This window comes from Tachyglossus aculeatus, chromosome 18, assembly GCF_015852505.1.
Source record: "Tachyglossus aculeatus isolate mTacAcu1 chromosome 18, mTacAcu1.pri, whole genome shotgun sequence".
NCBI lineage: Eukaryota > Metazoa > Chordata > Mammalia > Monotremata > Tachyglossidae > Tachyglossus > Tachyglossus aculeatus.
Window position 1 is genome coordinate 34663 of NC_052083.1, and position 26449 is coordinate 61111.

Genomic DNA, 26449 nt, shown 5'->3' on the forward strand with positions numbered 1-26449 from the left:
CTCTTGTACTCTCCCAAGCACTCAGTACAGTGCAGTAAGTGCTCAATAAATACCACTGAATGATTGACTGATAGGCAATCAGGGTTGTAAAGACCAAATAGTAATAGTAATAGTGGGATTGAAAGAGAGAAGCCCTGGTTTCTCCAGCAGGGAGCAGTCACCAGTAAACAAACCCGGGATTGGTTTTTCCTCAGGAGTAAATCCATAGAATGACTGAGTCACATTGAGCTTGTCTGCTCGCAGCAGTTCAATGGGGATCAAAAGAACAAGGATCAGTCTCCCCACCTTAAGCTTTCCAACTGCACATCACCCTGAATGGTCTGACCACACCCCACATAGTCTGACCACAGCCTGAATGATCTGCCATGCCCTGGACAGTGTGACCATATCCTGCCCCACACCCTGCACAATGTAACCATAACCTTCATATCTGACCGCACTCTCTACAATGCAACCGCACTCTGTGAGACCTGACCACCCCCTGAACAGTGTAACTACATCCTGCAAGCCTGACCACACTCTGGGGAGTGAAAGCAGGCCCTATGTGGTCTGACCAACCCGGGAACAGTGTAACCACACACCCTGCACTCTCTTACCCCTCTCTGTCAGGTCTGACCATAGAGCAGAGAAAGTATGGCACTCGAGCTAGAGAGGTATGGGGAACCTCGGGCCCAAGAGGGCAAGCAGGGGACAGATTCGCAGTATGAACCTGAAACACAAGTGGGAGGTGGAGATGCCGGTGGTCTGTAAAGGAGAGATGCCTTCTGGGAGTGTCTTGTTTGGAGGCGGAAAGGGGATTTGGTCAAAATACAGGGTCACACCCCACATGCTACCAGCGGGCACCTCAAAGCCACGGGGTCCTGAGTGGAGCCGACCACCCATTCCCAGGATGTGAAAAGCCCCAACAGACACATGCTGGATGGTGAAGTGAGGTAAAGGGCCCTTCGGGCAGGCTTAAATAACCTGACCCTGACCCCTGACCCTTGACCTTCACCCTCTCCTTGACTCCTGACTCTGATGCCTGCCCACCCACCCCCCTTCCATTTCTCCCCACCAAGTGTCATCAGCTGAGAGGTCTCCATTCTGACATCACGGGGGATGTCACAATAGTTTCAGGGTAGGGCAGGCAGGGGAGGCAGACAGACCTGGTCGACAGCTGGACCGCCAGTGATGTGGTGGCGACTGCAGGCCATGGGGACCTCGGTTGTAGAGCTGCTGGCGCTGAATGTTCCCCAGTTCCCGTTTGGCAGCAGCTGAGTCCTCTAACATGTCTCAAGGTGACAGGTGAGGCATTTGGGGTCAGAGCCGCTAATAAGGATAATGATTGTGGTACAAGATCATCAGCTCAGACACAGTCCCTTTCACAAATGAGGCTCACAGTTGAAGTAGAGGGAGAATCCCCCATTTTACAAATGAAGAAACTGAGACACAGAAAAGTGAAGTGACTTGCCCAAATTCACAGAGCAGGCAATTGGCAGAGCCGGAATTAAAACCCAGGTCCTCAGACTCCCTTGTGCCAGCCCAGGTGGTCAACCACCACCCACCCATTCATGCCTTCCCTAAAACATGACCAGGAAAGTGAGCTCAGGTGGACAGCTCAAGGAGGGTGGCTGACCAGGGTATCCCACCCCCCACCCATGGGAACAATAGGGGCCTTCTGTAGCCTGGGCAGCCTTTGGAGGGATTCCTGAAGCCTTCCCTCCCTTTCCCTGTGCAGACCATCCATGCCCTGGAATCTGGCTTCTGGAGGAACAGGGGCTGTTTCTTTGATAATAATAATAATAATAATAATAACAATGGCATTTGTTAAGTGCTTACTATGTGTGAAGCACTGTGCTGAGTGCTGGGAGGGATATAAGGTGATCAGGTTGTCCCACGTAGGGCTCACAACCTTAATCCCCATTTTGCAGAAGAGGTAACTGAGGCTCAGCGAAGTTAAGTGACTTGCCCAAGGTCACACAGCAGATATATGGTGGAGTCAGGATTAGAACCCATGACCTCCGACTCCGAAGCCTGGGCTCTTTCCACTGAGCCACACTGCTTTCAGGACAGTAGCAGGAGAATAATCCCGAGTCCAGCCCTCAGGTCTCCGTGATTTGGAGAATGTGGCTGAAGGAAACAGGTGCCCCTGGAAAACACCATCCTGGGAACAGAGACTGCGCATAGGGAAAACCCTCAACTTCCATTGCTCTTGCTCTCTTTGGAAGTTGAGCCCATCTGGAACCACGCTGAACAATTTCTTCATGGCAAAGAGTCCGGCTATATTCAGTCCTTTGGGGGATATGGGCCCCTAGAGATCTTAGAAGACCCCCTCCCTGCCCTACAGGGAATGGACTCCCAAATGCCTGGCCACCTGAAGGAGTCACCCCGGGGTTCAGATGGCAGCCCTCAAAGTCCGCAAGTACAATTCTCTCAACAACCAAACAGACGCTCTCCCAGGCTGATCCCAGAGGGCCAGGCCCCGTGAGGGCTGGGAGAGGGGGAAGGGCTAAACTGACAACAGCCACTTTCCTCCTAGCACTGCTGGACCGAGGGCATGGCCAGTGTGGCCACTCCTCAGGGCTCACCCTCCAATGGGGACAGGGGAGAAAGAGGGTCTCCTGCTGGGACAGGGGCAGGGTCTGCGCCTGATCACCCCAGATTGTCTCTCTGGAGCTGTGCGTGGGTTCTGAGCTTTAGATATTGGAATGCTTTTCTTCTCTGGCTCGGCGGCTCCAGGAAAAGTCCTCCAAGTCCCCCCACCCCAGCCACAGGCCCTCTGCCACAGGCCCAGGGGAGTAAACCTCCCCGGGAGAGAGGGGAGCATGAGCCCCCCCCGCCCCGTCCCCAGATGCAGGCCCTCTGCCCTGTGCCCAGAGGAGCCTAGCTGCCCCAAGAGTGACCCGGGGGAGCCAGCCATGCCCGGAGAGGGGCAAGTGTGAGCCCCTAGGGGCTGGGGCCAGCTGAACCTGCTGGACACTGGGAACCTTCAAGAGGGAGTCTAGCCTCAGCAGCCTGCCTTCCTCTGCCATGGTTCATTTCAGACTATTTTCTTTCGTCCCCCATGACTGGAGGGTTTCTACGAAACAACAGCCTTGCCGGGAGTGGCTCCCAGGAGACAATCTAGGGACCCCCAGCAGGCCCCCGCTCAGGAAGTCCAGCGGCAGCAGAAGCAGCCACAGCAGCAGCAGCAGGAGCAGCCACAGTAGCAGCAGCAGAAGCAGGCCTGCCGCCCTGGCCCCGCAAGGCAGCCGTGGGCTCCCAGACAAGGCTGACAGTGAAGGTGACCGGCTGCCTGAGATCCACTTGTGGCCTGGGGACTAGGATGAGCGAGTCTAGGGTGGGGCTCACTCGGGGATACCAACCTGATTGTCAGGGAGGGCAACTGGGACCACATTCTGGCTGGGTGGACTGATGATTTGGATGCTGATTGGAGCTTCTGCTCAGTGAGGGGGCAGCAGGAGATTTTCAGGAGAGGGTAGTAAGGTGGGAAGTCAAATGGTCATGTCAGGTCCTGCCGGGCTTCAGTATTACCAGTGGCCACAGCAGCAGCAATGGCGGACACAACAGAAGCCAATAAGGCCACCACATTCATTGTCATAATAGTGCCGGGCTTCATTCATTCAATCGTATTTATTCAGCGCATACTGTGTATAGAGCACTCTACCAAGTGCTTGGGAAGTACAAATCGGCAACATATAGAGATGGTCCCTACCCAACAACGGGCTCACAGTCTAGAAGCTCAGTCCCTGGCTCTAAGGAATTTCCTCTCTATCTCAGGCCAGAGATAGGCACTGATCCCACCCATAAATTCCTCTGTCTCTGCCATGCTGAGGGTCATGGGCCTTCCGAGGGTGGGAGTGGACATTTTCCACCACCTGGCCCAGACTCAGGTTTATCTTGCTGGACTCTGGGGAAAAATCATAACCAGACCTAAGAAATTGGAGAAGGACTAATTCTCCCCCCCACCCCCCACCCCACTGCCAAACTTCCCTACGGGAGTAGATTCCTAAGCATGAAAGAAGAGGAGGAGGAGGAGGAGAAGGGGGGGGAGGGGGAGGAAGAGGAGAAGGAGGAGGGGAAGAGGAGGAGGCACTGAATTAGGAGTGGGTGGGACCTTGGCCTTGGATTTGACCCTGAGGAGGGTTTGCAGCTTTGCATGTTTGCAGATCCAGGCTTGGAGTGGGGAGTGATGAGCAGCATTCCCTGGCTGCTGGATTAGCCAGTTTAGTTTTTCAATTATTTTTCATGGTCCTATTTGTAAATATTTTTCTGTTGTTTGTCTCTCCTGTTAAAGTATAAACTACCTAGTGGGCAGGAATTATGTCACTTTGTTACTCTGTCCTTCCCAAATACCTACTACAGTACATTTTACCAAGAGGGCACTCAAAAACTGTTCCTCTTACTACTATTACTCCTCCTCCTCCTACTACTACTACCACTACAACTATTTTTACTACTACTACTACTACTACTACTACTACTACTACTACTACTACTACAAGGGAAGAGGCTGCCCCTGATTGTGGCAATGTGAATTTACACTTTACTGTGGCTCTTTGTGGGCAGGGAACTTATCTATCAACTCTGTAATACTGTACTCTCCCAAGCACTTAGTATACTACTTTGCATGCAGTAAGCACTCAGGAAATACATTTGACTGTTTGATTGATTTCCTCAGATGAGCCAACCCACAATTGTCCAATTGTAAATATGCGGTTCTCCTTTCAAATCGGTCTCCTCCGCACCCACCCCATCTCTTCTGGTGCTACCTTTAGCCATCTGCTTCAAAATGCTCCAGGACCTGAGAGGGACGGATCTGGCCCACGTGAAAGCCGTCTCTAAGAAACTCACCTATATGGCCAAGGCCAACCAGAACTTGGTGCTGGAAACAATCAATGAATACTTTCTGGACAACCAGCAGGTAGGGACACCCCATCGTCCCAATTCCAAGCTCGTGAAGCCCTCACCCCCCATCCTCAATCAATCAATCAATCGTATTTTTTGAGCGCTTACTATGTGCAGAGCACTGTACTAAGCTCTTGGGAAGCACAAATTGGCAACATATAGAGACAGTCCCTACCCGACAGTGGGCTCACAGTCATAAAGACTCCCACCTCAAGTGCTCCTCATCCACCCTGAACCTAGGGTCAGTTCTCGGACTGGGTGAAGATTTCTTTTTTTTTATGGTGTTTGTTTAGTGCTTACTCTGTGCTGGGCACTGTACTAAAGGCTGGGGTAGATACAAGCCAGTCGAGTTAGACACAGTCCATATCCCACATGGGGCTCACAGTCTTAATCCCCATTTTACAGATGAGAGAATTGAAGCATAGGGAAGTTAAGTGACTTGTCCAAGGTCACACAGCAGACAAGTGGCAGAGTGTGGATTAGAACCCAGGTCCTTCTGACTCCCAGGTCTGTGGTCTATCCTCTAGGCCACGCTTATTTCCCATTCGGAAGAAACTCAGCAGGATCCCATTCCAGCAAACTAGCATCAAGGCACAGGTCTGGAGAGTTATAGAAATGATGCTGGATCTAATAGAAATCAGGCTGCGGACCAGTCAGCATTCAAGAAGAATTGAAAACATAGACCCCCAACACCAGTTATGTGTTTCTGTAGGCTACTGGAAGGAAAGAATGTGAGGAAACAGGGAAGAGTCAGAAGACCTGGGCTCTGACCACAGGGCTGCTCCCTTAGGCTGGTTCTGTGATCTTGAGTGGGACACAACCTCGCTGGGCTACAGTTTTCCCATGTGCCAAAGAAGCCCAAGACATTCACCAAGAAGCTCCCTGCTTCACCAGCTCAACTCAGTGCAGCTGAGCCTGCCTGTTTTCTGTGGCTCAGTCCCCTCTGTGGGACCGATGACCAGCCTGCCACAGGCCTGCCCGGCTCTAATGTTGGCATTCCAGGCGGGCCGGGCACCTGTGACCCTGGAGCATCCCGCTCTGCCAAAGCTCTTCTCCACTCTCTGCAGGGGATGTCCACCAAACACAAGTTTCGGATCTTCAGGGTCTTAGAAAGGATCATCAGGGTTGCCAGGAAGCTGAGTGCCAACAGGGACCACACCCTCATCCAGCTGGCACTGGAAAATATGACCAAGATAACGGTAAGAAGGCTCAGGTGCAGCTTGAGTAATTGATTGATGGATCACTGACCAGGTAACTCCCCAAAAAGAACCACCGTGGATTTCCCCAGATTGAGCTCTGTCATAATAGGTCATGTATTCAGGGAAATCTTCCTTGGATCTAGCCTTAATTCTTCTTACTGCAATTGAACCAATGAACCGGTAGCCACCATCACAGGTCACATCATCATCATCAATCGTATTTATTGAGCGCTTACTGTGTGCAGAGCACTGTACTAAGGTCACATGCCCATCTGTCCTGGAGACAGGACCATGGAAGGAGGGAGGGAAATGGATTCCATGACCTCTGAAGGTCCCTTTCAGCTCAAGCAAAGCAGGCCTCCCTAAGTCAAGAACCTCCTCTGAGCTTCCCAGCAAGAGTGGAGAGGTAAGCCTGGCCTACTCCTGGTTTGAACACTGTAGACCCAGCTGCCTGATACTGCTCCATTTCCCACCTTCGGGGCTAGGTGTTCTGAGTGATTTTCTTTCCCACTGAATCCTCCCTTCCTCCTTCCCTCTCTGCCCTTCTCTTTCCTGCTGGGCCTGCCTGCCTTGTTCCCCAACTCCCTCCCTGCCTTGGTCCCCAACTCCCTCCCTGCCTTGGTCCCCAACTCCCTCCCTGCCTTGGTCCCCAACTCCCTGCCTACTTGCCTGCCTCTTTCCTTCTCAGTCTGCCTGCTTTCATCCCTCCGTGCCTGCTTGCTTCTTTCCTTCCCTCCCTGCCTGCCTTTATGCAACCTTCCTTCCCTCCCTGCCTTCCTGTCTGTCACCCTTCCCGTCTCTCCTCAGTCCCAATCTCCCTCTCTCCCCCTTCCAGCCTCCCCACCCACCCCCTACCTTCTCTCTATCCCCGCTGGTCTCCCAGCCCCCCTCTCTCCTTGCCTACCTCCTAGGCTCCATCTCTCCCCTCCTACCTTCCATCCTACCTCCCAGCCTCCCTCCCTACCCAACTTCCTGCCATGTTCCCAGAGCATCCCCCTCTGTCTCTGCTGCTCTAGGAGCTGAAGGACGCCTACCAGAATGCTGCTAGCGACATTCTAGTGGCGCTGTATGCACACTCAAAGCAACTGGTGATACACAAGTTAGAGGAAGAATTCCTGACTGGGACATTCCCCCACCGCAGTTTCCTATACACCATGGGCACCATCTCCTCGAGTGGTAGGTGCTTCCTCCTCTGCCGAGTCACCCGGCAACCCCTCGCTCTACCCAGGAGCGACTCTACCACTCTACCCTCAATGTCCTCCTCCAACACTAGCCCAGCCAGACAGGAGAAGACAAGCCAGAGCAAAGGTAATCCCATGCTTCCGGTTGTAAACAGGACCTTGGGACCCCATCCAAGCTTGATCGCTTCCCGCTTCCCTTCCGGTAGCCATGGCAGCCCAGGAAAGGGGTAGCAGTGTGGGCTTAAAGTCCCCTAGCACTTGGGGGTGTCAGGACAACAAGTCTCAGAATGCCATGGGCTGAGCCCGCTCCAGCCAGAATAAGGGGTGAACAAGGGCTCTGCTGTTAGACTGAGATCTGGTGGGGTGGGATCAGGGCAGGTTAACCCATTCCACCTGGATGATTCTCACTTGGTGAAAATGGTATATTTTTCTCCAATTGCCCAGAATCCCATCAAATAACAGGACGCTCCCCTGCCAAACAGGGAAGCTTGGTCGGACTTCAAATAGGGGTTCTGTCTGCTTGGGATATGCATTTTTGGGGAGGTGGCTTTTCAGAAGAAAATTCCAACTTTGGCCCAAGTCTCCCAGAGGGAATCTGTAGACTAAATTCCAATAGAATCTGGATGTTGGTGCCTCAGCCATGGGTCTCATAATGGGTTGGTGAGAGGACAGGTAGGCAAGCCTCTCCATCAATCCACCCAACAATTGGTTCTATTGACTGTATTGACTGATTGAATCCATACGAACACTGTACTGAGTTCTTTGGAGAGTATGGTAGACAGAGACAACATGATCCCTGCCCTCGGGGCGCTTACAATCCGGAGGGGTAGAGAGACCCTGAAATTTTCGACAGGTAGGAGGAAGCAAATGAGGAATTAAGATACGTACATCAGTACTCCATGGAGTGGGGAGATGGGGTGATGCAATGAGGGTTGGGAAATGGGACTATGCCTGGGTCTCACCTTGCTCAGGGCTGTGGTTCCTTTCCCTCCGGCCCAAGGAACAAAACAGAAATCACAACAACGATCCCATTCCACATCATCTGGGAATTGTTAGCAACACACCCCAGATGAACTGCAGGTTTCAGCCATAGAACCAATCATTTTCCCCCAGATGCTGGAAATAAGGTGTGCATGGCCCACGATTTCACTAAACACACCTGCCCTCCCAAATCCACTCCTCCCCAAAACCTGCCCCATCTCTGCTGACCACACCCACCATCGTACTCATCTCACAATCCCGGTAACTCAAAGCATCTAGGGTTCCCGGGGGCCCAACATGACCCAATCGAATTGGATTTTCAATGGATTTCAGCCCTTCAAATCATAGAACCCGTCATCATAGCCCAGATGCTGGAAATGAGGTGTCGTCCTTGACCCTACTAATCTTCAACCCACATATTCAGCCTGTCACCAAATCCTGTCAGTTCTATCTGTATAACATCTCCAAAATCTGCCCCTTCCTCTCATTTCAAAACTCAAAATGTGTCAAATGAACCCTGACCTGGGCTCCTCATTCCTCGCCCCGGCAGGCTGGGAAAACTCCCGCGGTGCCAAGGCCAGTGAATGGGAATTCCCTGGTTGAGGCCAACCAAGACAGCTGCACCCAGGGTGGTGCCATTGGGGTGGAGCTGGTGAGTCAGAGATGTAGAGCTTAAAATTAGCCAACTCTTTAGCCTTCCCTCCCCGTTAGGGATTAAAGCCACCCCACCAGCCACCGGGAAAATACCCAAATATAGTCTGGGAGGAGCCGGCCCTGCCCAGCCCAAGTTAAAACAAAGAGGGAGCCTTTTTCCCAGGAATTTGTCACTGCTCCCTGGGACACTCACTGTCCAGATCAGTCCCGACTCAGTCCCACCAAGTCCTCACCCCTCTACCCAGGACAGAAGGGCTGCCGAAATCAAGCTGTTCAGCGGGGTTGAGGCTATGGTCTTGATCAATGATTCACTGTGAAGCTAGAAGGGCAATGGGCACTGCAGTGTCCAGTGCAGTCAAGTGCTCACTGAGGGACCAGGGCCAGAGAAGCAGCGTGGCTTACTGGAAAGAGCACGGGCTTGGGAGTCAGAAGACATGAGTTCTAATCCTGCTCTGCCACTTATCTGCTGTGTGACCTTGGGCAAGCCACTTAACTCCTCTGTGCCTCAGTTACCTCATCTGTAAAATGGGGCTGAAGACTGTGAGCCTCACGTGGGACAATCTGATTACCTTGCATCTACCCCAGTGCTTAGAAAAGTGCTTGGCACTTAGTAAACGCTTAACAAATACCATAATTATTATTATGATTATGAAGGAGACCAGAGTCTCAGGACAGAGGCTACGTCTACATTAGCTGGCAATCTTGGGGAGATTGGTAATAATAATAATGATAGTATTTGTTAAGCGCTTACTATGTGTGAAGCACTGTTCTAAGTGCTGGGGGGATGCAAGGTGATCAGATTGTCCCACGTGGGGCTCACAGTCTTAATCCCCATTTGACAGATGAGGTAACTGAGGCACAGAGAAGTTAAGTGACTTGCCCAAAGTCACACAGTTGACAAGTGGTGGAGCCGGGATTAGAACCCATAACCTCTGACTCCCAATCCCCGGCTCTTTCCACTGAGCCACGCTGCTTCTCTGACAAGAAGCTTGGCCTGGAATAATTGAATAATTCAGTCCAAAGTGTGTATTGAGATTTCAATTGTATGAGGAATTATCTAAGACTCTCTATAAGGCTGACATATCTCTCCTCACCAGAACACCTACAGGACTCCCCAGAGAAAAGGGAATACTGGGAAGAACAGCTGACTCGGGTAAGGAACATTTCAGTCTTCTCCCATCCAGTCCTATGCCAAGATTCACCAGAATGGCGATGTTCACCTTTCAGCAAGCCTGAGTTTGACCTGGACCGGATCATCAGTAGAGATGGCACCCTCACCACCAGCACCACCCGGACTTTCATCATCAACATCATCATCATCCTTCACCTTCATTATCACCACTGTTACCACTCCCACTGTTTTATCTTCTTCATCATTATCACCATCTTTACCATCATTGACATCTTCATCATCGCCACCCTCGCCACAATCATATTCATTATCACCTCCCCACCCCCACCATCATCATCGCCATACCTTCCACTATCGCCACTATCATTACCTTCGTCCTCAACACCATCACTTATTTCAGCACTCATATTCACCTTCATTAGCGCTTAGAACAGTGGTTGGCACATAGTAAGCACTTAAATACCATCATCATCATTATCACATTGGTAGCTCACCATCCTGCCCTCTTTATCCCCATCGCTGCCAAATCCTCTAATGAGCCTCCTTATCGAACAACAGGTAGGGGCCAAATCAACTGGATTCTTGTTGGTGAATGACTGGGCTCAGCAGCTGATGTGGGCTATCACCCAGTCTGATCGAGACTGTCCCGAGCCTACCCCTGAGAAGGTCAGTGGTTTGCTTGGCTGTCCTTCTTGATGTCAATGGGAGCCGGGTGTCTGAAAGGATAGGACAGGACTGGAAGAGGGACAGAGGTGGGTAACCAGGACGATCAGGGGGATGGCGCTGCTTCAAAATGAGGACAGACTGAAGAGGGAAGAGCTCTGCATCCTGGATGGGGAACAGGATTGAAGTTCCCAGAGTCACGACAGATGGGGAAAGGGCAAAATGGAACTCTTGTCCCCAAAATCCCACACCCTCAGGATCAGGGGCCTGCACTGAAGTGTGAGGGTGGTGGGTTAAAAATAATTCAAAGGAAACACTTCTTCATATGGTAGTGGGGACACATAAGGGATTTTTTTCTCCTCATAAGAAGCATTCAGGTTGAAAATATTGATAAGTTGATTCGTAGTGGATTTCTACAGTCAGCCGATCATATTTATTGAGCATTTAATGTGTGCAGAACACTGTACTAAACGCTTGGGGGAGTACACTATAACAATTAATGGTTATATCTTCTGCCCACAGTGAGATTACAGTCTAACAGGGGTTAGTACTATTTCTAAAGGGGTTAGTACAACTAGTAGGGAGAGGGGTGTTGGATTGGGGGGGATTCTGGGTATCCTGAAAAAATAACCACCACTTAGTTTCTCCAAGCTTCCTGGTGCTGCTGTTGGAGAGAGAGTCCTGGGTGGGGGGAGACAGGGAGATGAACCGTGAGCTGACCCCTAGGGCATTGCTTGCTTTTATATTCCTCCTCTGAGTATGAAGCCCACCTCACTTGGTTCTCACCCTTTATCCCCTTCCAGGCTTTCCTGTTCTCTTACTATGGGATGATGCTCCGAGCAACCAACAACAGTGCTCTGGTGCGGAAGCATCTCAGATCCCTCCTGGAGGTGTCACATCAATCACCAGCCCACAGAGAGGTGAGACAGGGGAACGTAGCACCCGCTGGCTTTAGAGTCCCACAACCATTTGTCCAGGTCTGGGAAGTTAGGATGCTTCCAGGAGTGGGACCAGAACTACTCCAATCTGGTTGCTGCGATCCTGATCATTTCCACCTCTGGCCAGGAGAGACTGGAGGATGATGGGGTGGGCAGAGGGGACCAAGAAAGCCTCGGCTTCCCACTTCTCTCAAGACCCACCTCTCCACCAGAGGTGAGCTCGATCGTCAGGATGAAAAGAGGGGGTTACCTTCCTCTCTTCTCCTTATAGGGTGTGGCCCTAACCCTAGGACTGGTAGCCACCCGCCATCTTACTGACGCCTGGGCTGTGCTGGACGAGTTTGGCCGAATGGGACCTCAGAGGAAGTGTTGGAGCCACCTAAGCCACCAGGTACCAGACCCCATCAATCAGTCACTCAGTGTCAGTCAGCCTTTTTCAAGTCGGTTAGCCATGACTCGGTCTATCAGTGTCAGCAACAGGAACAGAGGAAGGAGAAGACTGGATTTTATAAGCTAACTCATTGCCTGGTCCTGGTGGCATCCCCAGGTTGGGGAGAGGATAGCACCAGAGAAACAGCATGGTGTAGTGGATAGAGCACGGACTTGGGAGTCAGAAGGTTATGGGGTCTAAACCCAGCTCCACCACTTCTCTGCTGCGTGACCTTGGGCAAGTTACTTCAATTCTCTGGGCCTCCGTTACCCCATCTATAAAATGGGGATTGAGATCGTGAGCCCCATGTGGGACAAGGGACTGTGTCCAACTCAATTTGCTTGTATCCATCCTAGCACTTAGTACAGTGCCTGGCACATAGTAAGTGCTTAACAAATACCATAATTATTGTTGTCTCCAAAAGCAAAAGTGGGCACCATCCTGGCCCCGAGGGACCTGTGAGTATTGAGCAGTTTCCTTCTCAGCTGTCATTCAGCTGCTGGACCCCTGCTCCAAGAGCACCTGAGCAGCCTCATCCATGTTCGATGCCTGCTCAAAGCCTGCTCGAAGTCTGCTCAGGGCTTTGGCTTCCAGATTATGAGGGCCTGCTCAGCAGTGTCACAGAAGCGTGGGAAAGTGGGGAAGGGGGAGAGGAGGGGGAAGAGAAGGAGTTTAACCCAGGCCCAGTGGTCTCTAGACAGGCCATCCTTCCATCTGCTGGGAGGTTGTAGGGACAGGATCCCAATAACATGACCACCCCCCCCTCAACTCCACTGCCTCCCTCCTCCCTGCACAGACCTTCCTCACCTCCCGTTCACAGATGGAGACGGTCACTGCCAGGCCCAAGACAGTGCCTTAGCCCAGGTCACTTGGAAACAGCCCAGGAACAAGAGTTTTCCATCCTTCCAAGCCTCTCTCCCCAACCTGAGGCACAGCCTCCCTCCCTTCCCTCCTCCTGAGAGTTATGTCTCTTAACCAGAAAGTATGTTTCTAAACTGGAAAGCCCATGATGTCTCATCTGAAAAGGACCCAGAGTAGAAGGGTGATGCCATTGGCTCTCCAGGGGGAATGGGTAGGAAACCCCCCCAAAAAAGAGGCCATTACCTTTTTCCATGCACTGCCCAGCCTCACCCTGCCCACAGAGCCTTGCTCTAGAAGTCCAAGGGCTGCAGGACCACAGGAACAAAGATCAAGGTCACACTAGGGCTGTGGAGCTGGACCAGCCCTTCCAGCTCAGAGTACAGGTTTCCCTCTGGACTCTGGCCTCCAAGACACCAGGGCTGGAGGATGGCTGGGTGGGCTGGAGGGAGTGAAGGAAGAAGAGGAAAGGATAGAGGCAGGGAGGGAGGGAGGAGAGAGAAAACTGAGCAACTGGGCCACTCTGTTCTCCTTTGACCTAGAAGCCAGGTTGCCTGGGGCAGCATAAATTAAAAGTCAGGGATGGCAATGGGTGCCTGAGTGGATATTGAGATGGCAGCTGATGGGGCGTGCTGACTGGACTGGAACGTGCTGGCTGGGCTTTTTCGTACAGTCCAGACTGAGCTTTGTTGGTCAGACTGGGCTGCACTGAGAGGCACTATGCGGAGTGACCTGGTCCTTTCAACAACATTGCCCCTGGTCACCTTTCCTAGTGCGCCTCCCCTCCCCAACCCCCACAGGTCTCTGAGGAAGGGTCTGTACCCAGTCATTTGGCTACTCCCCTCCAGAATCCAATTTAGGGTGGTGGCGTATGTATTGAGCACTTAATGCATGCAGAGCACTGTACTAGGCGCTTGGGAGAATACAATATAACAATATAAAAGACACATTCCCTTCCTACAACAAGCTTACAGTCTAGAGGGTGGTGAGGAGAAAAGTTGGGCACAGGTCACTCTCCAAGCCCCATCCCCTCCTGCTTCCAGCTCCGGGGATGCAGCAGGGGCTGGGGCCGGGGCCGAGGTCAGTGCCAGGGCCAAATACCAGAACAACTCCCGGGCCTGCCCCTGCCACAGTGGCCCATTCCAACAGCCTTTCTGGGCCTTTTTCCTTCCCCAGAGTCAAGGTCAGGTCTGTTCTAACAGAGATCCAACACTACCTCCTCTCCCATCCTTCTCCCTTCTCTCTTTTCCCTTCCCTCCTCCGGTGGCCCTGAGGGAGGCATTGCATCTGCAGGGAACTTGTCCACTTCTCTTCACCCTCCAGGACACCCAAGATGCGCAACGGAAGTGGATGGGCAGCACCATCCTCCTTTCCTATAGCCAAATTGTGGCCAAAGCCAAAGAAATGATCCTGCCATGGGTGGATAACATCGTATCGCGGATGGTCAACTATTTCCACTGCAGCATCTGGGTACCGAGTCGTTGCAGCCCAGCCACATCCAGCTCCCAGGGACTCCTGGGCCAAAACCCGACAGCCCAGCCAACTATGGCTCCCAGTGACTCTTGGGCCCAGAGACCTAAATCACAGCCATATCCAACTCTCTGGGACTGCTGGGTCCCGAGACCATAAATCCAGTCCACATTCAGCTCCCAGAGACCCAGTCAGGCCCATAAATCCTGTCCACGCCTAGCTCCCTGTGACTCCTGGCACTGGGTCATCTCTCTGGAGATGCCATAGCCCCAGGTTTTGGGAATGGATGGAGAGGACATGGAATGGTTAGATTAGGCCTGAAGGCAGGGAGTGGGATGAGATCACTTCACCTGAGAGGCTAAGGGACAGGATTTGTATCCCCTGGCAAGCTGGGAGCCTGTCCCCTCCTTCCCCTCTGATGTAAACTACAATGGGTCAAGGAGACTCCAGGTCCAGATCATTTTCTGAAGGGGAGGAAGGACTGAGAGGTCCTGGCATGCTCAACATGACCAGAGTCAGAGGTGGTTTATCTATAAAGGCTTCCTGGAGAGAGTGGGTTTGTTGGGGGATGAGGAATAAGAAGGGCACCCCAGAAGGGGGGACTGGCACGGACCAACCATAGCAGCCCCGTCTCTGGGGTGACCAGTCACATGCTTCCAAAAGAAACCTGCATTTCCAACTGAAACTGTTTCCTCCAACACTAATCATTCACCTTTCATGAACATCTCTTGTGTGTTTGTCACTGCTGACTGGCAGTCCTGGGAGGAGCTTCTCGGTGCCCTCAGCTCAATTTGGAGGGGCAGGACGGGTCTGATGAATCCCCGCTGTACACAAAATCACCATAACTGGCCACTGACATGGGTTAGCCACACCTGTTTCCGTCCCTGGGGCTGGTGGCCTGTGATAACATCAGTGCCCCTCAGAATGGGCTGTGGCTGTTAAGAAAAGGGGGGCCTCTGGGCTCATCTCTCTGGTCCATGAGCCGGAGGCTGGGTGCTCCCATGGGGCTTTTGGTGGCTGAAGGGTTAACTCCATGCTGGGGTGGAGGAATCCAGGAACCCCAGCTCTGCATTTGGGGTAGAGACATCCCCACGGCCTAGCACCACCCTGACCCGTGGCCTTCCCTGCTCCAGGACGACTCTCTAAAGCAGAGCTTCTTCACGGCCACGCTGATGCTGGTCCAGGCCATCAGAAGGACCGAGGGAGCCCAAAGCTATGCATTCCATCAGGCCCAGGAGCTCACCCGCTGTCTTGTGGTGAGTGGGCAAGGATGTGGTAGAGGGGTGAAGGGAGGTTTGTCAGGCCGGGGGATGGCTCAGCACAGGGCTTAGCAGTCCCTCGCCCCGCTTGGACGCCCAATCTCCCCCACACTGCACCTCTCCTGCTCAGTTCAGGAACTCCTGCCTCTGGGAGTTATGAGTGCTGGAGGTTCCAGACATCTCTACCCTCAGAAGACTCCAGGAAGAGGCCCACAGCTGTACCCACACTGTCCGCAGCTGTCCCGCCACTGCCCACAGTTGTCCCACTGCAGAGGGATGAAGGGAAGGAGCCTGAGATTCAGCACCAGGCTGCTGGAGGGAAGCCCTGGGGAGCAGATCCATGGCAGTCACCAGCTCATGGGCACCGGTCATTTCGGGTTCCCAGATGCTGGTCGAGAAGGAGCCGCTAGATTCCCTCTGCACCTCAGCCCGCCAGCAGGCCATGCTCATCATCGCAGATCTCAGGTAACCCCTCCCTAATCCATCTGACTCTTAAACCTCAACTTGAGACCCACCTCCCCCAGGAAGCCTTCTCTGGTTTTACCCTGTCCTGTCTCCAACTAGTCGGCATAATTCAAGACTCTGCAGCTCACCTCAGCTCATTCACTCTTTCAGCCTCCTCTCCAATCTCCCATCCTCCTGTCTCTGCCCACTTCAATCCATACTTCACACCGCTGCCTGGACTGTCTTTGTCCAGAAACGCTCTGGGCATGTTACTCCCCTCCTCAAAAATCTGCAGTGGCTACCAATCAACCTACACATCAGGCAGAAACTCCTCACCCTCTGCTTCAAGGCTCTCCATCACCTCACCCCCCTCCTACCTCACCTCCCTTCTCTCCTTCTCCAGCCCAGCCCGCACCCTCTGCTCCTCTGCCGCTAATCTCCTCACCGTGCTTCGTTCTCGCCTGTCCTGCCGTCGACCCCCGGCCCATGTCATCCCCCTGGCCTGGAATGCCCTCCCTCCCCACATCCGCCAAGCTAGCTCTCTTCCTCCCTTCAAGGCCCTACTGAGAGCTCACCTCCTCCAGGAGGCCTTCCCAGACTGAGTCCCCTCCTTCCTCTCCCCCTCCTCCCCCTCTCCATCCCCCTGCCTTACCTCCTTCCCTTCCCCACAGTACCTGTATATATGTATACATGTTTGTACGTATTTATTACTCCATTTATTGATTTATTTTACTTATACATATTTATTCTATTTATTTTATTTTGTTAATATGTTTTGTTTTGTTCTCTGTCTCCCCCTTCTAGACTGTGAGCCCACTGTTGGGTAGGGACTATCTCTATTTGTTGTCAACTTGTACTTCCCAAGCGCTTAGTACAGTGCTCTGCACACAGTAAGCGCTCAATAAGTACGATTGAATGAATGAATTCACCATAAGGCTTTGTCTGCTACTATCACTAGAAGGAGTAACAACGGTGGCATTTTTCACCACTCATTTGGTGCCAAGTAACTACCCTAACCTCACTGGTGTCCTCTATAGCCCATCCCACACACTTCATTCCTCTACCACCACCCTAACCTCGCTGTGGCTTGATCTCATCTCTCTTGCAGCCAACCATCGCCCACGGCCTCCCTCTGGCCTAGAACTTCCACCCACTTCATATCCGACAGATCACCATTCTCCTCCTCTTCAAAGCCATGCTAAAATCATATCTCCTCCAAGAAGCCTTTCCTGACTAAGATTTCTTTTCCCCAACCTATTCACCCTCCCTTCTGCCTCACCTATGTGCTTGGGTCTGTAACCCTTAAACACTTTGAGTGTCAGCCCACATCCAGCCCCATAGCACTTAACTGCACATATCCCTCTACTCTGCCCCTTCCCTTATTTGTAATTTATTTTAATATTCACATCCCTAACTATATCGAAAGCTCCCCTTAGGCAAAAATCACAACTACCAACCCTACTGTATTGTACTATCCCAAACACTTAGCACAATGTCCAGCATGCAGTAAGTCCTCAATAAGCACATTTGATTGATTGATCATACTAAGTGCTGGTGTAGATACATGATGATGAGGTCAGACACAGTCCTTGTCCTACGTGGGGCTTACATTCTAGTGGGGTGGGAGCTCCCCATTTTACAGATGAGGAAATGGAGACACCAAGAAGTTAAGCAACTTGCCCAAGGTCACTAACAGGCAAGTGGATTAAAACCCAGGTCTCCTGACTCCCAATCCAGTGATCTTTCCACTAGACCACCCTGTTTCTCCTCCATTCATTCATTCAGTCAGTTGTATTTATTGAGCACTTACTGTGTGCCGAGCACTGTACAAAGCACTTGGGAAGTACAAGTTGGTAACATATAATAATAATAATAATGGTATTGGTTAAGCGCTTACTATGTGCAAAGCATTCATTCATTCAATCGTATTTATTGAGCGCTTACTGTGTGCAGAGCACTGTACTAAGCGCTTGGGAAGTCCAAGTTGGCAACATATAGGGACGGTCCCTACCCAACAGTGGGCTCACAGTCTAGAAGGGGGAGACAGAGAACAAAACAAAACATATTAACAAAATAAAATAAATAGAATAAATATGTACTAGTAAAATAAATCAATAAGTAGAGTAATAAATGCGTACAAACATGTATACATATATACAGGTGCTGTGGGGAAGGGAATGAGGTAAGGCAGGGGGATGGAGGGGGGGGGGAGAGGAAGGAGGGGGCTCAGTCTGGGAAGGCCTCCTGGAGGAGGTGAGCTCTCAGTAGGGCCTTGAAGGGAGGAAGAGAGCTAGCTTGGTGGATGTGGGGAGGGAGGGCATTCCAGGCCAGGGGGATGATGTGGGCCGGGGGTCGACGGCAGGACAGGCGAGAACGAGGCACGGTGAGGAGATTAGCGGCAGAGGAGCAGAGGGTGCGGGCTGGGCTGTAGAAGGAGAGAAGGGAGGTGAGGTAGGAGGGGGCGAGGTGATGGACAGCCTTGAAGCCGAGGGTGAGGAGTTTCTGCCTCATGTGTAGGTTGATTGGTAGCCACTGGAGATTTTTGAGGACTCCTCAAAAATCCTTAAAGCACTGTTCTAAGCACTGGGAAGGTTACAAGGTGATCAGGTTGTCCCATGGGGGGCTCATAGTTTTAATCCCCATTTTACAGATGAGGTAACTGAGGCACAGAGAAGTTAAGTGACTTGCCCAAAGTCACACAGCTGACAGTTAGCAGAGCCAGGATTTGAACCCATGACCTCTGACCCCAAAGCCCACGCTCTTTCCAGTGAGCCACACTGCTTCTCTGATGGTCCCTACCCAACAATGGGCTCACAGTCTAGAGGAGGGAGACAGACAACAAAACAAACCATGTGGACAGGTGTCAAGTCATCAGAATAAATAGAAGTAAAGCTAGATGCATATCATTAACAAAATAAACAGAATAGTAAATATGTACAAGTAAAATGAATAGAGTAATAAATATGTACAAATATATACAGGTGCTGTGGGGAGGGGAAGGAGGTAGGGCGGGGGGAGGGGGAGGGGGAGAGGAAATAGGGGGCTTAGTCTGGGAAGGCCTCCTGGAGGAGGTGAGCTCTCAGTAGGGCTTTGAAGGGAGGAAGAGTGCTAGCTTGGCAGATGTGCAGAGGGAGGGCATTCCAGGCCAGGGGGAGGATGTGGGCTGGGGGCCGACGGCAGGACAGGCGAGAACGAGGCACAGAGGAGATTAGCGGCAGAGGAGCAGTAGGTGGGGGCTGGGCTGTAGAAGGAAAGAAGGGAGGTGAGGTAGGAGGGGGCAAAGTGATGGACAGCCTTGAAGCCCAGGGTGAGGAGTTTCTGCCTGATGCGTTGGTTGACTGGTAGCCACTGGAGATTTTTGAGGAGGGGAGTAACATGCTCAGAGCGTCTCCGCACAAAGATGAACCGGGCAGTGGGGTGAAGTATAGACTGAAGTGGGGAGAAACAGGAGGACGGGAGATCAGAGAGGAGGCTGATGCAGTAATGCAGTTGGGATAGGATGAGAGATTGAACGAGCAGGGTAGAGCTGTTTGGATGGAGAGGAAAAGGCGGATCTTGGCGATGTTGCAGAGGTGAGACCGGCACGTTTTGGTGACAGATTGCATGTAAGGGGTGAACGAGAGAGCGGAATCGAGGATGACACCAAGGTTGCGGGCTTGTGAGACGGGAAGGATGGTAGTGCCGTCTATAGTGATGGGAAAATCAGGCAAAGGGCAGGGTTTGGGCGGGAAGATAAGGAGTTCAGTCTTGGTCATATTGAGTTTTAGACATCCAGATGGAGATGTCCTGAAGGCAGGAGGAGATGCGAGCCTGAAGGGAGGGAGAGAGAGCAGGGGCAGAGATGTAGATTTGGGTGTCATCAGCATAAAGATAATAGTTGAAGCCATGGGAGCGAATGAGTTCACCAAGGGAGTGAGTGTAGATAGAGAACAGAAGGGGACCAAGAACTGACCCTTGAGAAACCCCTACAGTAAGGGAATGGGAGGGGGAGGAGGAGCCCGCAAAGGAGACTGAGAATCAATGACCAGAGAGGTAAGAGGAGAACCAGGAGAGGACCGAGTATGTGAAGCCAAGGTTGGATAGCGTGTTGAGGAGAAGGGGGTGGTCTACAGTGTCGAAGGCAGCTGGGAGGTCGAGGAGGATTAGGATAGAATAAGAGCCTTTGGATTTGGCAAGCAGGAGGTCATTGGTGACCTTTGAGAGGGCAATTTCAGTGGAATGTAGGGGATGGAAGCCAGATTGGAGGGGGTCAAGGAGAGAGTTGGCATTGAGGAATTCGAGGCAGCGGGTGTAGATGACTCATTCAAGGAGTTTGGAAATAATAATAATAATAATAATGTTGGTATTTGTTAAGCGCTTACTATGTGCAAAGCACTGTTCTAAGCGCTTGGGGGGATACAAAGTGAATCAGGTTGTCCCACGTGGGGCTCACAGTCATAATCCCCATTTTACAGACGAGGTAACTGAGGCTCAGAGAAGTTAAGTGACTTGCCCAAGGTCACACAGCAGACATGTGGCGGAGTCGGGATACGAACCCCTGACCTTGGTGGGGTCAAGAGAGGGTTTTTTTTAGGATGGGGGAGACGTGGGCATGTTTGAAGGCAGAGGGGAAAGAACCAGTGGAGAGTGAGCAGTTGAAGATGGAAGTTAAGGAGGGGAGGAGGGAAGGGGCGAGAGATTTCATAAGATGAGAGGGAATCCACCTCAGATAGCTGAGGTGGATGCTCTGGGTGTCTGTCAGCCAAAGTGCATGGTCTTTCTGGATGGGGAGGGGACTGATCTCCAACCTGCCACTGGGGGCCTAGACCCCTTGTAAAAGGGATGGGCAAAGACAGGCAGATTGGCTGTTCCAGACCCAGTCCATCAGGTCCTTGTTTGAGTGTCTGTGCCCTCGGCAGGCATAGCTAGGACCTCCCGCTCACCCTGCTGTGATTTCCAAGCCCAGAAATCCCTCTGCTTCCTGTTTTCTCTCTAGTGCCAAGAATCACGCAGGAGGGAGCACTGCTGAAAATGCTCCTAGCTCAGATGTGTGCTCAGTTTCTCCAAAGGCCAGGGTGGAAGCAGCATGATCTGGTGGATAGAGCACAGGCTTGGGAGTCAGAAGGACCTGGGCTCTAATCCTGGCTCCCCCACTTGTCTGTTGTGTGATCTTGGGCATGTCACTTCACTTCATCAAGAGATTACAGGGATTACAACTGTGAGCCCCATGTGGGACATGGACTGTGTCCAACCTGATTACCTTGTATATACCTTAGTGCTTAGTACAGTACCTGCATCGTAGTAAGCAACTAACAAAGACCTTAAAAAAAAAGGCTAAGCTCTTCCCCCACCTGGACCTCTGGGTTCTCCCTCACCTCCTGCCCCCACCCATCATGATCCCGTTAACCATGGGGGCCGGGGTGCAATGATGGGTGGCGGGGTGGGGTTGCAAAGTGGCAAACCCAGAGAGTTTTCTCTGCTCCTCTCTCACCAGCAAGCTGAGACCAGCTCTGGAGCCCAAGAAGAAATCTCACTTGCTCTTCACATGCTTCCGAAGCGTGTTCACACTGCCCCCGATGGAAATGTTGGAAAAGCATACGTGCCTTCTGACCAACCCTCCTGATGTCCAGGTGAGACACCCCGCCACACTCTCACAGCCCACCATCCGTTCCCGGGTACTGGCCCCTTCCGGGGTCTTCTCTGAACACCTGTGTGCCCTCTGGTTCCCTCCTGCTGGCCACAAGGATGCCAAAGAGGCCCTGAGTGGTGCCACATGGGCTCAATGAGGCACTACATGGGCTCAAAGCGGTGGCCCATCAGCCCTGACTCCATCTCCCAAAGTGGCTGCTGGACCCCTGGAGGAACTGTGTGACAGATGCCCACCTGGACAGTCACTGTTACTAATGCTCAGGGACGGTCCGTCTAACTTCTCTATCCTTGGAGATGGTCCATTTAACCTCCCTGCTCTTCTCTACTTAGAGCCCCCAGACCCCTGAGTGGCCAAAATGAATCTATCCAACTTGTCCTGAGTCTACTGAGTCCCTTCCCCCCACCCATATCACACCAGCACAATGACCCACATACTGACCCATGCGGCACTTGGGCCCGGCATCCGTTGGCAGGGGAAGAGATTGACGCCACTTGCTAAAATGTGGCATTTGGATTTACTCTCTGTGGATTTGGGTCATCCAGCTCCTGGTCACCGATGTGGGGAGAGAGAAGGCAGAGTGTTGGCAGTAGGCCAGGCCAGAGGCCCTATTTTGGGACAAGACCTGGATTGGTGGGGAAATGAAAGTCCCAGGTCAGGGAATCACAGGCTGCTCCCTGGCTGTGAACTTATTGCCCTCAGGGCCAGTAGGGGGGAGTCTCTCCCTCAGGCCAATCCCAAACCCAGTGGCCTCTCTTGTCCATTCATTCAGTCGTATTTATTGAGCACTTACTGTGTGCAGAGCACTGTACTAAGCACTTGGGAAGTACAAGTTGGCAACATATAGAAACGGTCCCTACCCAACAGCAGGCTCACAGTCTAGAAGGGGGAGAAAGACAACAAAACAAAACATATTAACAAAATAAAATAAATAGAATAGTAAATATGTACAAGTAAAATAAATAGAGTAATAAATCTGTACAAACTTATATACAGGTGCTGTGGGGAGGGGAAGGAGGTAGGGCGGGGGGGGTGGGGAGAGGGAGAGGAATGGGGGCTCAGTCTGGGAAGGCCTCCTGGAGGAGGTGAGCTCTCAGTCCACACTCATTCCCACCCCAGCAAGAGCCTTCCCCAAGGGAGAGTCTGGTACCCCCTTAAACACCACAGCAGGCAGACCACCCTTTGGGCCATGAGTCAAGACAGTGGAGTCCGAGTTCAGCCCTGGCCCTGAGCCCATGCGACCTCCACTGGTGAGACTCTGCTCTGGGCCCCTGCTGAGCATCCTCAAATCCCCACAAACCCGTTCCTCCATGCATTGGAGGCAGCAGGGAGGCGAGGCAAGTGCTCTGCACACAGTAAACGCTCAATAAATATGATTGAATGAATGAATGAGGCTAAGCACTTAGTACAGCGCTCTGCACACAGTAAGCGCTCAATAAATACGATTGATGAAGGGGAGACAAGGTGAGGGGAGCAGAGATGAGAGAAGAGAGGAGGGGAAGAGGAGCCCCTCAGCATCCCCATTTCTCCCCACTCCCTTTCCCAAGGGGCATCTGAGCACAGATTTTTCTTCCACCCTAGGCCCTGTTCGAGGAGACCAGGGAGGCCCTGGAGAAGATTCTTCAGAGCTTCCTCTCTGAGAACCCATGTCCTGAAGAACTCCACTGCCTCGTTGGAGTAAGTCTGGGAGGTGGCCTGAGGAGTCACCAGGGAATTCCTAGTGACGTCGCTCTCCTCGTAAAAATGAGGAAGGGGGAGGAAAGGGTGGGACAGGAAAAGGGGCCCTGGGGGGGCTAGGGTTTCTGGGGACAGCAGACTCAAGTTTCATGGAACACCCTTGAGACACCTCAGTACTCTGTTTAAAACAGGAGAAGAAGCAGGGCCTAGTCAAAAGACCACAGGACTGGGAGTCAGGAAACCTGTGATCTAATCCTGAGTCTGCCACTTGCTCGTTGTGTGATCTTGGGCAAGTCATTTAACTTCTCTGGTCCTCTGTTTCCTCATCTGCAAAATGGGGATGAAATACCTAATTTACCTCTTCCTTAGACTGTGAGCTGAGCTCCAGGTGGGACAGGGCCTATTTTTGATGTGCTTGTCATGTATCTACCCCAGCGCTTAGTACAGTGCTTGACACTGAACAAATACCACAATCATTATTATTGTTTTTATTATAATTATGAATAGCACCACTACTGAATCAGCCTCCCAGCCTGACTAGCCCAGAACTCTATCACCAATGGGACCCCAATACATTTGGAGGGACTGTGTGCTGGTTGCCCTGCAGGTTGCCCACCTAGCAGTCCTGACTTTCCCCCTTTCCATCCCTCCAGTATCCCAGCATGGCCCATCCAATTCCCCAGACTTGTTGGGGAGAGGAAAGACCTGCCCCACAGTCCCTCCACTGAACGCTCAGGGGAAAGGCAAAGGAGGAGAAGACTCCCCATATCTATTTCTCCACTGAGACTGGCCTTGAAGGCAGGGAGAAATTGGGTCTTAAGCAGAAACCTCAGCAAGCTGTAAGGGACTCCAGGAACTCCGGGTTGACACTCAGGGAATCTGAATCAATGAGCCCAGGCTTTTTGTCTTCTTTACTGGGAGACATCCCCAACCCCTGCCCCCTTCTGTCTTCTGGAACCTGGACTCTCCCCCATGTCTCCCCAGCACATGTACAGCTGGCTGGCATCTGAGCGAGCCCACGAGAGACAGCGGGCCGTGAAGAGCTGTGTTTCACTCCTCAGATTCACTTACCAGAACCTTTGTTTTGATGTGAGTAGCCATATCCTCCTCCTCCTCCTCCTCCTCTTCCTCCTCGTCCTCCTCCTCTCTCTCTCTCTGTCTCTCTCTGTCTCTCTCTCTCCCTCTCTCTCCCTCCCTCTTCCTCTCCCTCTCCCTCCCTCCTTCTCTCCCTGCCCTCCCTGCCCTCCCTTTATAGCCCATAGATCACTCCACTCCCCAGCTTCAAAAGCCTGTGGAATGCCCATCGCCTAGAGGAGGCTTCCCCATTCATCTCTCATCTTCCCCCAACTGCCACCTTAGCCCAGAAGTGCTCATAACACCTCGGTCCCCCTATCACTCATGCACATGTGAAGGAGCAGCGTGGCCTAGTGGAAAGAGCATGGGTCTGGGAGTTAGAGGACCTGGGTTCTGCTCCAGGCTTTGTCAGTTGCCTGTTGTATAACCTTAGGCTAATCATTTCATTGCTCTGTACCTCAGTTTACTCATCCGTAAAATGGGGATTAACTTGTATCTACCTCAGTGCTTAGAACAGTATTTGACACATAGTAAGAGCTTTACAAATACAAAAAGATAATAATAATAACAAGCATCATCTTTATACTCTACAACCTCCTCTTATCAATGTCGGGCTAATGAGAATATTCTGTCTTTAAATAATCTTAGACCTTTCAACTAATCAGTGCCTGCCACATAGTAAGTGCTTAACAAATATCATTAAAAAAAATTTTTAAATCAGTCCTTCAATCAAGGTTATTGCAGGGGATTGAATCAATCAATAAAATTTATTGAAGGCTTACTGTGTGCAGAGAACTGTGCTGAGAACTTGGGAGAGAACAATATAATAATATAGTAGACACATTCCCTGCCCACAGTGAGCTTACAGTCTACAGGGGGAGAAAGACTTTAATTTAAATAAATAAATTACAAATACATACATAAGTGCTGCAGAGCTAGAGTTGAGAGCAAATCAGGGTGACACAGAAAGGAGGGAGAGAAAAGAAATGAGGGTTTAGTCAGGGAAGGCCTCTTGAAGGAGATGTGCCTTCAATAATGTGCCTGCTTTGAAAGTGGGAGAGTAATTGTCGAATGGTACTCTCTGGACAGATACTACATGTCTTTTGATTTGGCCTGTCTCTCTCTCTCTCTCTCTCTCTCTCTCTCTCTCTCTCTCTCTCTCTCTCTCTCTCTCTCTCTCTCTCTGTCTGTGCATCTCCCTCTGGCTCCCTCTGGCTCTGCATTACCCCCTGCCTTGCACACACCCCCACACCCCCCGCCAACCATGCCCTCATCTCCTCCCTCCGTCTCAGTCATCTTTGGAGTTCAGGCGCATCGGGCACTTGGTGGGAATGCTGGGCTTGCTGTGCCGGGACCCTGACAGGGTCACCCGCCATTTGGACCTAGAAGGGATTGGCTACCTGTGGCTGCTGCTGCTACGTCACAAAGGTGAGGAAGCGCTACAGGCTCGGGGCTCTCTGCAAATGGGGCACAAACCTCACCCCAGGAGACCTCCAGACATGAGCACTGACACAACCACCCCTGCCACAGTGGCCCATGCCAAAGTGCTAAGCGCTTAGTACAGTGCTCTGCACACAGTAAGCACTCAATAAATACAATTGAATGAATGCCACCACAATGGCCCCCACCACAACTGTCCTGTCCACAACTGCCCACACCACAATGGCTGCCACCATGACTGCTCCCACTTCAACAGCCCCCGCCACAACAGCACCCACCACAACAGCCCTGCCATGACAGCCCCCACTACGACTTCCCCCACCGCAAATCCCACCACCTCAGCTGTCCCTACTCCCACCCTTTCTGCCTGTGCCCCCTCCCCTTTCTCCTCTCATGTCCCTGCCATCCTGCAGGACACACCAGACCTCATTCAGGACAACAAGTTGTTGTGCCTGGCATCCTTTTCTCATTGTATTCTAGACCATGACCTTGAGAGACTGGGCCCAAGACATTTCTCTTCATTCTTACCCATGGGG

At 51.9% G+C, this 26449-nt stretch overlaps 1 protein-coding gene across 1 annotated transcript in view; it reads left to right on the top strand.

Moving 5' to 3' along the window:
• The first annotated feature begins 1267 nt into the window (after positions 1–1267).
• Positions 1268–26449, top strand: part of LOC119940416 (maestro heat-like repeat family member 5) — a 46879-nt gene continuing 21697 nt past the window's right edge. Inside the window, exons 1-17 of the mRNA XM_038760676.1 lie at positions 1268–1284; positions 2831–2917; positions 3024–3262; positions 4758–4903; positions 5955–6086; positions 7103–7262; positions 10000–10055; positions 10593–10700; positions 11501–11617; positions 11907–12026; positions 14202–14393; positions 15527–15649; positions 16038–16117; positions 21570–21705; positions 23304–23399; positions 24384–24488; positions 25766–25901. Of these exons, the coding sequence (XP_038616604.1) occupies positions 1268–1284; positions 2831–2917; positions 3024–3262; positions 4758–4903; positions 5955–6086; positions 7103–7262; positions 10000–10055; positions 10593–10700; positions 11501–11617; positions 11907–12026; positions 14202–14393; positions 15527–15649; positions 16038–16117; positions 21570–21705; positions 23304–23399; positions 24384–24488; positions 25766–25901 (2050 nt within the window). The remainder of the gene's footprint in view (positions 1285–2830; positions 2918–3023; positions 3263–4757; positions 4904–5954; positions 6087–7102; positions 7263–9999; positions 10056–10592; positions 10701–11500; positions 11618–11906; positions 12027–14201; positions 14394–15526; positions 15650–16037; positions 16118–21569; positions 21706–23303; positions 23400–24383; positions 24489–25765; positions 25902–26449) is intronic.